This window comes from Coregonus clupeaformis, chromosome 39, assembly GCF_020615455.1.
Source record: "Coregonus clupeaformis isolate EN_2021a chromosome 39, ASM2061545v1, whole genome shotgun sequence".
NCBI classification, from domain to species: Eukaryota; Metazoa; Chordata; class Actinopteri; order Salmoniformes; family Salmonidae; genus Coregonus; species Coregonus clupeaformis.
Genome location: NC_059230.1, coordinates 9,570,775 through 9,583,669, shown reverse-complemented (window position 1 = coordinate 9,583,669; position 12,895 = coordinate 9,570,775). Strand labels below are relative to the sequence as shown.

General features: G+C 47.6%; 1 protein-coding gene across 1 annotated transcript in view; it reads right to left on the bottom strand.

The window, feature by feature from the left end:
* LOC123482856 (low affinity immunoglobulin gamma Fc region receptor II-b-like) overlaps positions 1-9,330 on the bottom strand; it is a 45,427-nt gene extending 36,097 nt beyond the window's left edge. The window contains exon 1 of the mRNA XM_045211806.1: positions 9,219-9,330. Coding sequence (XP_045067741.1) covers positions 9,219-9,330 — 112 coding nt within the window. The remainder of the gene's footprint in view (positions 1-9,218) is intronic.
* Positions 9,331-12,895: the final 3,565 nt, after the last annotated feature.

Sequence of the window (12,895 nt, the reverse complement as noted above, 5' to 3'; positions counted from 1 at the left end):
CTTTGAAAGATTAATTGGTGTCATATGATGAATCGCCTACGCTGGATAATCTTATTTCACTCACCATCAGGTTGGATAATCGGATTCGGGAGCGCCGCCGTGAGAGGAGTGTTAGTTCCAAGCAACCTGTCTGTCGTCAACCAACTCCTCCCCGCCTCTTCCCTACGGAGAAGGCCGAGTCTTCCCGAGTCAATACTAGGAGCACTGAACCCGAAGCCATGGAGGTGGGTCGTGCACGGTTGTGCTCAGAGGAGCGTGCACGTCGAATTCAGGCTCGTGTCTGCCTGTATTGTGGAGAAGCTGGTCATTTCGTTCCTTCCTGCCCAGTTCGTCCGGGAAAAGGGCCGGCTCATCATTAATGGGAGAAGTTTTGGTGAGCCGAGCAGCGGATTCTTCCTCTTCTCCCCGCATTCTGCTCCAGGCATCCCTCCAGTGCAGTCCCATAATTTCCCTGTTAGTGCGCTGGTTGACTCTGGTGCCGATGAAAGCTTTTTAGATCGAGAGTTGGCTCAACAAATGGATTTAGAGACTGTACCTATGGACCGTCCGCTGCAGGCTAAGGGTCTAAATGGACAATTGTTGACCCGTATTACTCATCAGACTGTCCCTGTTTGTCTCAGAGTGTCGGGTAATCATCAGGAGAACATTCAATTTCACATAATTGACTGCCCACAGACCCCCCTGGTCCTTGGTATCCCCTGGCTCATAAGACACAATCCACACATTGATTGGGTGACAGGTAGAATTGTTTCATGGATCACATTTTGTCATGTTAACTGTTTGTGTTCTGCTCAGACCCCTGCCAGCACTGTTCCTCAACTTCCACTGGAGTCCATGGATCTCTCTGCTGTCCCTGACGTGTATCATGACCTGGCATCCGTTTTCTGCAAACACAGAGCTACTTCTCTTCCTCCTCACCGGCCATACGACTGCGCCATTGACCTCCAGCCAGGAGCCCCTCTCCCTAACAGTCGCCTGTACAATCTCTACCGCCCGGAGACGGAGGCTATGGAGAACTACATTCGGGACTCCTTGGCGGCAGGTATTATTCGTCCTTCCTCGTCACCTGTAGGAGCGGGATTCTTTTTTGTTGGGAAAAAGGATAAGACCCTCAGACCCTATATTGATTTCCGTGGACTTAACAACATCACCATTAAGAACAAATATTCTCTGCCTTTAATTAATTCTGCTTTTCCCCTCCTTCATGGTGCAACTATCTTTACGAAACTGGATCTACGAAATGCGTATCACCTGGTGCGCATTCGTAAAGGCGATGAATGGAAGACTGCCTTCAACACACCCTTGGGACATTTTGAGTATCTGGTTATGCCTTTTGGTTTGTCTAATGCCCCTGCTGTTTTTCAGGCACTAGTGAATGATGTCCTTCGGGACATGTTGAATCGTTTTGTTTTTGTCTATCTGGATGATATCCTGATTTACTCAAAGTCCTCCCAGGAAGATGAACTGCATGTGCGCCAGGTGTTGCAAAGATTGTTGGAAAACAAACTATTTGTGAAGATGGAGAAATGTGAATTTCATGTGTCTGAAACCAATTTTTTTGGGTTACATAATAGCTCAGGGGGAGTTGCGGATGGACCCAGCTAAGATCTCTGCTGTCACGGACTGGCCAGCCCCCTCCACCCGCAAACAACTTCAACGATTCCTGGGGTTTGCGAACTTCTACAGGAGGTTCATCAAAGACTACAGTCGCATTGCTGCGCCACTCACCGCTCTCACCTCCATCTCACTACCGTTCGCTTGGAATGAAGGGGCCGAATCAGCGTTCAAAGAGCTGAAACATCGCTTTGCCTCGGCTCCCATTCTGATGCAGCCTGACCCCGACCGCCAGTTTGTCGTGGAGGTGGACGCATCCGACACTGGGGTAGGTGCGGTGTTGTCACAACGTTCACCTGAAGATAACAAACTGCATCCCTGTGCTTTTCTTTCATGAAAACTTTCTCAGGTAGAGAGGAATTATGATGTTGGCAATCGTGAACTGCTCGCCGTTAAGCTGGCTCTCGAGGAGTGGCGGCATTGGTTGGAGGGGGCGGAACAACCCTTCATCGTTTGGACGGATCATAAAAATCTTGCATACATCCAGTCAGCGAAGCAGCTCAATCCCCGTCAAGCCAGGTGGGCACTATTTTTTGGTAGATTCAATTTTTCCCTGTCTTACCGTCCTGGGTCACGCAACGTCAAGCCTGACGCCCTGTCTCGTGTTCATTCTGCTGTTGATACTGGTAGTAACCCTGAAACCATCTTGCCTCCTACCTGCAGTATTGCGGCCATTACATGTGACATCGAAGGGATTGTTAGACAGGCTCAACATCTACAAGCTGACCCTGGGAGCGGTCCTCCTAACCGGTTGTTTGTCCCTGAGTCTGTTCGCTCCCAGGTACTTCAGTGGGCTCACTCGTCTCCCCTTACCTGTCACCCTGGAGTTACTCGGACCCTTGACTTTTTGCGACGGAAGTTCTGGTGGCCCAGGATGGAGGCGGACACCCGAGCCTTCATTGCTGCTTGTACGGTATGTGCACGAAGTAAGAACTCCACCCAGGCCAGCGCTGGTCATCTACGACCTCTGCCAATACCCAGCCGTCCCTGGTCCCACATTGCATTGGATTTTGCCACTGGACTTCCCCCCTCGTCTGGAAAGACTGTCATTCTTACTGTAATTGATCGTTTTTCTAAGTTTGCTCATTTTTTGGCCCTACCTAAACTGCCCACTGCCAGAGAAACTGCTGATATTTTGGTTGAATATGTGTTCCGCTCTCATGGTCTACCCACTGATATTGTCTCTGACAGGGGTCCCCAGTTTGTCTCCCAGGTATGGAAAGCTTTCTGTAAAGCTTTGGGCATCACATCCAGCCTGTCCTCTGGATATCACCCCCAGACCAACGGGCAAGCCGAGAGAGTGAACCAGGAGATGGAGACCGCTCTCCGCTGTGTCACAGGGTCTAACCCTGGGTCATGGAGCTCCATGCTCCCCTGGGTGGAATATGCTCATAACACCTTGACTACCGCTTCCTCTGGTTTGTCTCCCTTTCTGTGTGCTCTGGGTTATCAACCTCCCCTGTTCCCTTCTCAAGAGAGGGAACTGGCGGTACCCTCGGTGCAGTCCCACATGCGCCGCTGCTTCAAGGTCTGGAGGAAGGCCAGGGTAGCTCTGTCCCGAGCTTCGTCGTACATGCAGAGGCAAGCCAACCGTCACCGGTCCCAGGCTCCCGGTTACTCTCCTGGTCAAGAGGTATGGCTTAAGTCACGTGATCTTCCATTGAAAGTGGAGTCTAAGAAGATGGCGCCGCGTTTTATAGGACCGTTCAAGATACTGTCTATTGTTAACCCCTGCGCGGTTAAGCTACAGCTTCCTGCCTCCCTACGGGTTCATTCCACCTTTCATGTTTCCCAGATTAAGCCTGTGTCTGTTAGCCCTCTGTGCCCGCCCTCTCGTCCCCCTCCTCCGCCCAGGGTCGTGGGTGGGGGTCCTGTCTACACTGTCCGGCGACTTCTGGATGTTCGCCACCGGGGTCGTGGTTTCCAGTACCTGGTGGATTGGGAGGGTTATGGTCCTGAGGAACGTTCCTGGGTGACCAGGAGCTTCATTGTGGATCCTGCTCTGGTCTGTGATTTTCATCGGTTACATCCTGATAAACCCTGTCGGCCGCCGGGTGGCATCCGTAGAGGGGGGGGTACTGTTAGGCCTACTGCTGCTAGGTAGCTCTCTCTCTGCTCTCCTCCTCCCCTCTGTCTGTTCTTAATTGCAGGAGTGAAGTCTGGTGTGCGGTTGTCAGGGTTCCAGCTGCAGCTCATTCACCATAATCACCTGAGCCTTAAAGACCCGGTCAAACTTGCCACTCATCGTCAGATCATAGTCAAGACGACCATGTTAGTCTCGCTGCTGACTCAACCTGCTTGTTTTCGCTCTTGGTGTTTTTGGCCGGTTCTATTTATATTTCTCCTGTGCCACAGATTATTGGAACCTGACTCCTGCCTCCGCTTCACTCCTGCCACCACCATCCTGCTTTCCACTACTGGACCTCACATTTGGACTCACCACGGACACTAGGACGTTACGGTACCACTCCTGCTCAGAACCCTGGATCTGTTACCCTCCCTGTAGACCTGGACTTACTCTTCCCCTATTTTTGGAAACCTGGACAATTTAACTTTGAAATAAACCTGTTAAACCTTCTCTGGCTCGGTGTAGTTGTCTGCATTTGGGTTCATATTCAGTTTAAATCGTGACAACAACATCATATTGATCCTCCATAACATTTTTTAAATGGGCAAGGGACACCAGAGCAACTGGATCCTGGACTTCCTGACGGGCTGCCCCCAGGTGGTAAGGGTAGGTAACAACACATCTGCCACACTGATCCTCAACACGGGGGCCCCTCAGGGGTGCACGCTCAGTCCCCTCCTGTACTCTCTGTTCACCCATGACTGCATGGCCAGGCACGACTCCAACACCATCATTAAGTTTGCCGACGACACAACAGTGGTAGGCCTGATCACCGACAACGATGAGACAGCCTATAGGGAGGAGGTCAGAGACCTGGCCGTGTGGTGCCAGGACAACAACCTCTCCCTCAACGTGACCAAGACAAAGGAGATGATTGTGGACTACAGGAAAAAAAAGAGGACTGAGCACGCCCCCATTCTCATCGACGGGCTGTAGTGGAACAGGTTGAGAGCTTCAAGTTCCTTGGTGTCCACATCACCAACAAACTATCATGGTCCAAACACACCAAGACAGTCGTGAAGAGGGCACGACAAAGCCTATTCCCCTCAGGAGACTGAAAAGATTTGGCATGGGTCCTCAGATCCTCAAAAAATTCTACAGCTGCACCATCGAGAGCTTCCTGACTGGTTGCATCACCGCCTGGTATGGCAACTGCTTGGCCTCCGACCGCAAGGCACTACAGAGGGTAGTGCGTATGGCCCAGTACATTACTGGGGCCAAGCTTCCTGCCATCCAGGACTTCTATACCAGGCGGTGTCAGAGGAAGGCCCTCAAAATTGTCAAAGACTCCAGCCACCCTAGTCATAGACTGTTCTCTCTGCTACCGCACGGCAAGCGGTACCGGAGTGCCAAGTCTAGGTCCAAAAGACTTCTCAACAGCTTCTACCCCCAAGCCATAAGACTCCTGAACAGCTAATCATGGCTACCCGGACTATTTGCACTGCCCCCCCCACCCCATCCTTTTTACGCTGCTGTTACTCTGTTAATTATTTATGCATAGTCACTTTAACTCTACCCACATGTACATATTACCTCAACTACCTCAACTAGCCGGTGCCCCTGCACATTGACTATGCAACGGTACCCCCCTGTATATGTAGCCTCCCTACTGTCACTTTATTTTACTTCTGCTCTTTTTTTTCTCAACACTTTTTTTTGTTGTTGTTTTATTTTTACTTTTTTTGTTAAAAATAAATGCACTGTTGGTTAAGGGCTGTAAGTAAGCATTTCACTGTAATGTCTGCACCTGTTGTATTTGGCGCATGTGACCAATAAAATTTGATTTGATTTGAGAGTGTCTAACTTAAGTTGGATCTGCAGTTTGTTCCATAAATAAGGTGCAAAGGAAGACACCGTTGCCCTAGAGAACACAAAAAACTATAAGTACCTTGGCCGAAATATCAGCGCCACAGGTAACTTCCACAAAGATGTGAACTATCTGAGAGACAAGGCAAGAAGGGCCTTCTATGCAATCAAAAGGAACATACAATTCAGCATACCAATTAGGATCTGGCTAAAAATATTTTAATCAGATAAAGAACCCATTGCCCTTTATAGTTGTGAGGTCTGGGGTCCGCTCACCAACCAAGAATTTACTAAATGGGACAAACTGTCACATCTACTCGTGCTCCTCCCCTCCGGCGTGCGACGTCACCGGAATACTAACTACCGGTCCTGGGATTCATCATTACGCTGAATCACACCTGGACTCCATTACCTTCCTCATGACTCACCCTGCAGATCAATCAATCAATCAATCAATTTTATTTTATATAGCCCTTCATACATCAGCTGATATATCAAAGTGCTGTACAGAAACCCAGCCTAAAACCCCAAACAGCTAGTAATGCAGGTGTAGAAGCACGGTGGCTAGGAAAAACTCCCTAGAAAGGCCAAAACCTAGGAAGAAACCTAGAGAGGAACCAGGCTATGAGGGGTGGCCAGTCCTCTTCTGGCTGTGCCGGGTGGAGATTATAACAGAACCATGCCAAGATGTTCAAAAATGTTCATAAGTGACAAGCATGGTCAAATAATAATCAGGAATAAATCTCAGTTGGCTTTTCATAGCCGATCATTAAGAGTTGAAAACAGCAGGTCTGGGACAGGTAGGGGTTCCATAACCGCAGGCAGAACAGTTGAAACTGGAATAGCAGCAAGGCCAGGCGGACTGGGGACAGCAAGGAGTCACCACGGCCGGTAGTCCCGACGTATGGTCCTAGGGCTCAGGTCTCTCAGTTGGCAATTCATATCCGATCATTAAGAGTTGAAAACAGCAGGTCTGGGACAGGTAGGGGTTTCGTAACCGCAGGCAGAACAGTTGAAACTGGAATAGCAGCAAGGCCAGGCGGACTGGGGACAGCAAGGTGTCAGCATGCCCGGTAGTCCTGACGTATGGTCCTAGGGCTCAGGTTCTCAGAGAGAAAGAGAGAACGAGAGAATTAGAGAGAGCATACTTAAATTCACACAGGACACTGGATAAGACAGGAGAAGTACTCCAGGTATAACCAACTGACCCCAGCCCCCCGACACATAAACTACTGCAGCATAAATACTGGAGGCTGAGACAGGAGCGGTCCGGAGACACTGTGGCCCCATCCGAAGAAACCCCCGGACATGGCCAAACAGGAAGGATATAAGGATATATAGATCATTATGATTCACACCTGGACTCCATTACCTTCCTCATGACTCACCTGCAGATCATTATGATTCACACCTGGACTCCATTACCTTCCTCATGACTCACTTGCAGATCATTATGATTCACACCTGGACCTCATTACCTTCCTCATGACTCATCCTGCAGATCATTATGATTCACACCTGGACTCCATTACCTTCCTCATGACTCACCTGCAGATCATTATGATTCACACCTGGACTCCATTACATTCCTCATGACTCACCTGCAGAACATTATGATTCACACCTGGACTCCATTACCTTCCTCATGACTCACCTGCAGATCATTATGATTCACACCTGGACTCCATTACCTTCCTCATGACTCACCCTGTAGATCATTATGATTCACACCTGGACTCCATTACCTTCCTCATGACTCACCTGCAGATCGTTATGATTCACACCTGGACTCCATTACCTTCCTCATGACTCACCTGCAGATCATTATGATTCACACCTGGACTCCATTACCTTCCTCATGACTCACCCTGCAGATCATTATGATTCACACCTGGACTCCATTACCTTCCTCATGACTCACCTGCAGATCATTATGATTCACACCTGGACTCCATTACCTTCCTCATGACTCACCCTGCAGATCATTATGATTCACACCTGGACTCCATTACCTTCCTCATGACTCACCTGCAGATCATTATGATTCACACCTGGACTCCATTACCTTCCTCATGACTCACCTGCAGATCATTATGATTCACACCTGGACTCCATTACCTTCCTCATGACTCACCTGCAGATCATTATGATTCACACCTGGACTCCATTACCTTCCTCATGACTCACCCTGCAGATCATTATGATTCACACCTGGACTCCATTACCTTCCTCATGACTCACCTACAGATCATTATGATTCACACCTGGACTCCATTACCTTCCTCATTACCTCCCCTTTATATGTCCCTCCCTAACGTTTAGTCCTCAGTCAGTATTGTTCCTGTGATCATGCTATATCGCCACTGTTACGCTGTCTCCTTTCATGTTTGTTGTTCTATTAAACATTTCACCTGCACCTGCTTCTCGACTCACAGCATCATTGTTACAAAATACTGACTCTAACCATGGAAGCAGCAGGAAATTCGAATGTCTCTCAGACGGTCGATGAACAGTGTTATCTTCTACGTCAACACCATGACCAGCTGGCACAACTGGGATCGGTTATGGAGGAGGTTCTTCGCAGTGTGCAACGTCTCGAACAAACACCCAGGAGGTGTTGTCTTCATCCAGCGGAGGATACTCTACAACCAGTTGACCCAACGAGCCAGCACATCGGCCGATTTAAGCAACCCGCTCAGGTCAGCAATGCCCATTTATCCCTCCTGGAAATATATGACGGTACACCATCAAAATACTGTGGCTTCCTACTTCAGTGCTCTCTCTATTTTACGCGTCAGAGGGGAGCTCCCACCACCAAGAGGTCCAAGGTTGCCACAGTGATTTCTCTGCTGACTGGGCGGGCATTGGAGTGGGCTACGGCCGTCTGGGAGAGAGGAGAGGAGGAGCTTGATTCTTATGAGGGGTTCATGGCTCTGTTTAAATGTATTTTTGATCATCCCCCGGAGGGCAGAGAGGGAGGTGAGCGGCTACTGCAATTACGGCAGGGTAACCAGGCGGCTGCTGAGTACGGGCTCACCTTTCGGACAGTAGCAGCATCCAGTGGATGGAATGAGCCGGTGCTTCGAACGCCAGTACTCTCATCGCTCCTCTCCCTCCCTCAGTGAACACTCGGAATCAGAGCGCCGCAGACGGATACAGCTGGGGCTCTGTCTGTACTGTGGAGAGGGAGGGCACAAGCTCTAGAGGTATCCGGCATGTCCGAATCCGGGATCCACAAGAGCAGAGGGATGGTCACGTGATCTTCCACCCCGTAGGGCAGGAGTGAGAATTCCATCTTCATCATTGTCTACTAGGCTCTTTTTGGTGTCCATTACACTATCTGACTGTCCCTCATGTACTGTGTCTACAGCGTTAGTGGATTCCGGTGCCGCGGGGAACTTTATGGACCAGACCCTTGCCTCCTCTCTCAACATCAAACTCATACCCGCTCTCCTCTGCTTTTCCAGTTCAAGCCCTGGATAGTCGGCCTTTAGGATCCGAAACCGTCACCCACATCACTCAACCATTCACCCTCACCGTGGAGTCCATTCATCAGGAGAACATTCCCTTCTTCATTACCAGTGCACCAGTCCACAGGATCATCCTCGGCCTCCCTTGGCTTCAACGCCACAACCCTACCATCTCATGGTCAAGAATAAGAATTACAGACCGGTCACTCGAATGCCGGAGGACCTGCTTCCCTGTCCGTGTATGACATCCTGATCTACTCGGCTACTTTGGAGGATCACATCATTCACATTCGAGCAGTCCTGGAACGCCATCTCGACAACCACCTGTTCGTCAAGGCTGAGAAGTGCCAATTTCACCAGAGGACGGTGTCCTTCTTAGGCTACCAAATCAGTCCGCAGGGAGTGAAGATGGACGACAAGAAGGTAGATGCAGTCAGGTCATGGCCAGTTCCAACCACCATAAAGGGGTTACCAACTTCTACCGCCGCTTCATCGGGAACTTCAGCTCTGTCGCCGCTCCTCTCACCTCTCTCCTTAAAGGAGGGCCCCGTAGGTTGGTGTGGAGCCCAGCAGCCGATGAGGCCTTCTGTCTACTCAAAGGATGTTTCACCTCCGCCCCAGTGATCAAACACCCAGATCCCACGACATCAAGGCTTGTATAATATGTGGCTAGTGTGTAAGATAATACATAATTCTGCTGGTACTATAACAAGAAAAAAAATAAAGTCTATGTTTTGGCACCTGTCTCCTTCTTGATTTGTATTTTTTGAGTGCGAATACCAGTTGAAATGAATCATCACTTAGGGGTATTTTCACTGCTGAGAAGGATAATCTGTTCTTACATTATATTTGATGGATTGACCCCAGAGGTTAGTCAGTACATTATATTGATGGATTGACCCCAGAGGTTAGTCAGTACATAATATATTGATGGATTGACCCCAGAGGTTAGTCAGTATATTATATTGATGGATTGACCCCAGAGGTTAGTCAGTACATAAACCTTCCATAAAAAAGCACCTACAGAGAGATTAACCTGGAAAAGAGTCCCCTAAGCAAGCTGGTCCTAGGGCTCTGTTCACAAACACAAACACAAACAGACCCCACAGAGCCCCAGGACAGCAACACAATTAGACCCAACCAAACCATGAGAAAACAAAAATATATTTACTTGACACATTGGAAAGAATTAACAAAAAAACAGTGCAAACTAGAATGCTATTTGGCCCTAAACAGAGAGTACATAGTGGCAGAATACCTGACCACTGTGACTGACCCAAACTTAAGGAATGCTTTGACTATGTACAGACTCAGTGAGCATAGCCTTGCTATTGAGAAAGGCCGCCGTAGGCAGAACTGTCTCTCAAGAGAAGACAGGCTATGTGCACACTGCCCATAAAATGAGGTGGAAACTGAGCTGCACTTCCTAACCTCCTGCCAAATCTTTGACCATATTAAAGACACATATTTCCCTCAGATTACACAGACACACAAAGAATTTGAAAACAAATGATTTGTGTGAGTGGAGGGGGATAATAAATAAATGACCCTGTATCAGTGGTCAGGTCAACTACCTGGAGCTGGTGAGGAGAACCCTATTGTGGTTCTCTGTGGTATAACAGCTACAAAGGACAGGAACAAGGTAGTCTAGTGAACAACATTGTATTGGTGCCTCTCTGGTTATCTGTGGTATAATAGCTACAGAGGACAGGAACAAGGTAGTCTAGTGAATGAGGTGGATTTTTACATTAATGTGGATTTTTAGATTGGGACATCTCTGCTGATAGGCAAGAACTTAATTAGTTCCTCTCACTGGGTGTGTTTGTGTATAAAATGGCATCTGACATGTCTTTGGGTCAAGTTCTACAGTTGTCTTAACTTGTCAGTGACTGAAACCAGACCGTGAGCCTGTGGCTCTCCTTAGGCATATCCCTGGAGCGAGCCGGGGTTGAACAGAGTTCAGGCTAAACCCTTTGTCTCTCCTTGGCTATCTTCTTGATTGATTACAGCTTGATGGGGTGGGTTTGGGTACGTTTGAGAGATTGATTGTGGACCTGCCATGACCACAATCAATCTCCAGGTCAAGCCAGGGTCAGCCGGGGTTGAACAGAGTTCAAACTGAACATGATTATTTTTGCTTGACAAGGCTTGGTTGGTCGCACCACCATTGTTACCAAACTGAATACATAGAAGGAGGAGAAGTCAGATTTCGCCACTATCATAAACTAAGGAAGTGGGTGGAGAGAGGGAGGGGTTAAGCTAAATGTATGTAAAATGACTATATAAACTGAGAGCTGGGAGGTGGAAAATCAGATGCTCTGCAGACCACCTTGGCTTTGTCTAAATTGCAATAAAGTCTGTCTTAATTCTACAAAATCTCTGAAATACTTTGTGTTTGACTGAGGACAAAGACCATTTTCTACAACATAATTGGCGACCACGACAGGACTGGAAAAAGAGACCATAGGGGTGCTCCACCATCTGGAGGAGGCTGGACGAATCACACAAATACAGAGGTAAGCAAAGTTCTTACTTTTAGCATAGAAATTGTGTGATTTGCTCAGCTGATTCTGGAATGTCAGGTACCTGGGTCTCTCCAGTATTAAGGGCTACATTTAGGAAAAGCACAGAGTTTATGTTGGAATAAGAAATAAGCATGCATGCAATGTTATTGATTGTTGAATATTGTTGACGGTTGTACATAAGTTTAAATCCTGTGGCTACCACTTTGGAGAGCTAACGTTAGCACTCCAGAGGACTGAATTGGCAGGTGGCTAGCTTACGTCATAAGGTGTATATAAGTTCAACATCCTGTGAATCCTGTTCTAGGTATATTAAGAAAATATTACACTAGAGGACTGCATAGACAGGTGCCTGTGAATACAGCTTTTGGAGGTTAGAACTCCAGAGGGACTGTGTGAGTGAATAGGTTGCCTATGGTTACCGCTCTAACGTGAAGTGCATCGTTAGAGGCTGCTCGGATAGGCTGTACGTAAGTTTAAAAGAGTTCCGCTCATCCTGTGGAGGTGATGCAATAATTAGAAAAAAAGTAGTTTTGATCATCCTGAGTAGGTGATGTAATAATTGGAAGTAGCGCTGGTCATCCGGAGTAGGTGAAGAGTTGTGAAATAGCCACAAGGACTGCAATATATAGAGAAAGCGTTAGATAGAGTAGGTCTGATCAGCCTGTGAGGGTGAATGGTTTGCTTGAGCGGCTGTGATTCATTCAGTTTTGGTTACGTTGGAGGTTTCATCTGTCTCATTCAGGTTGTTCATTTGATCAGTTTGGTCAATCTGTTTGATTCAATTGTTTTTGTCTGACTCGTTTTGTACAAGACTGGTTTTATTCAACCCACTCGAGTTTGCAAAAGCAATTCGTTCATCTTGGTCAACTGGTCTGACTCAATTCGGGCATTCAATTCATTGAGGTCACTTGGTTGTTCATTTGGTGCATTTGTTCAATTCGTCTGATTCATTTGTTCGTCCTGCTGGCCATTCTGTTAGATTCATGTCGGCACGAGTGGCTGCTCATCTTTACCGGTGTGGTTATATGACGTCTAGACATTGTATTTCGGCCAATCTTTTAGGGTGTGCTTCGGCCATTATATTTGGAAACCTTAGAGGAGATGTAGGATTATGGTAAAATTGGTTATAGTAAACTGTTAATGTGATAGATTTGTCTTTCCAAGTTTGTGCCGTTTATAGAATAAAATATTCCTGCAGGTTATACAAATATTGATTAAGTGTGTTTGGAAAAAGCATTGTGTGAATGTGATATGAGAGTTGTGTGAATATGGGAGTGAGTTTTAATCGAAAGTTTGGATAATAACATATATGTATAATAAAATGATTGAGATTTGGATAATAAGCTTTTGAT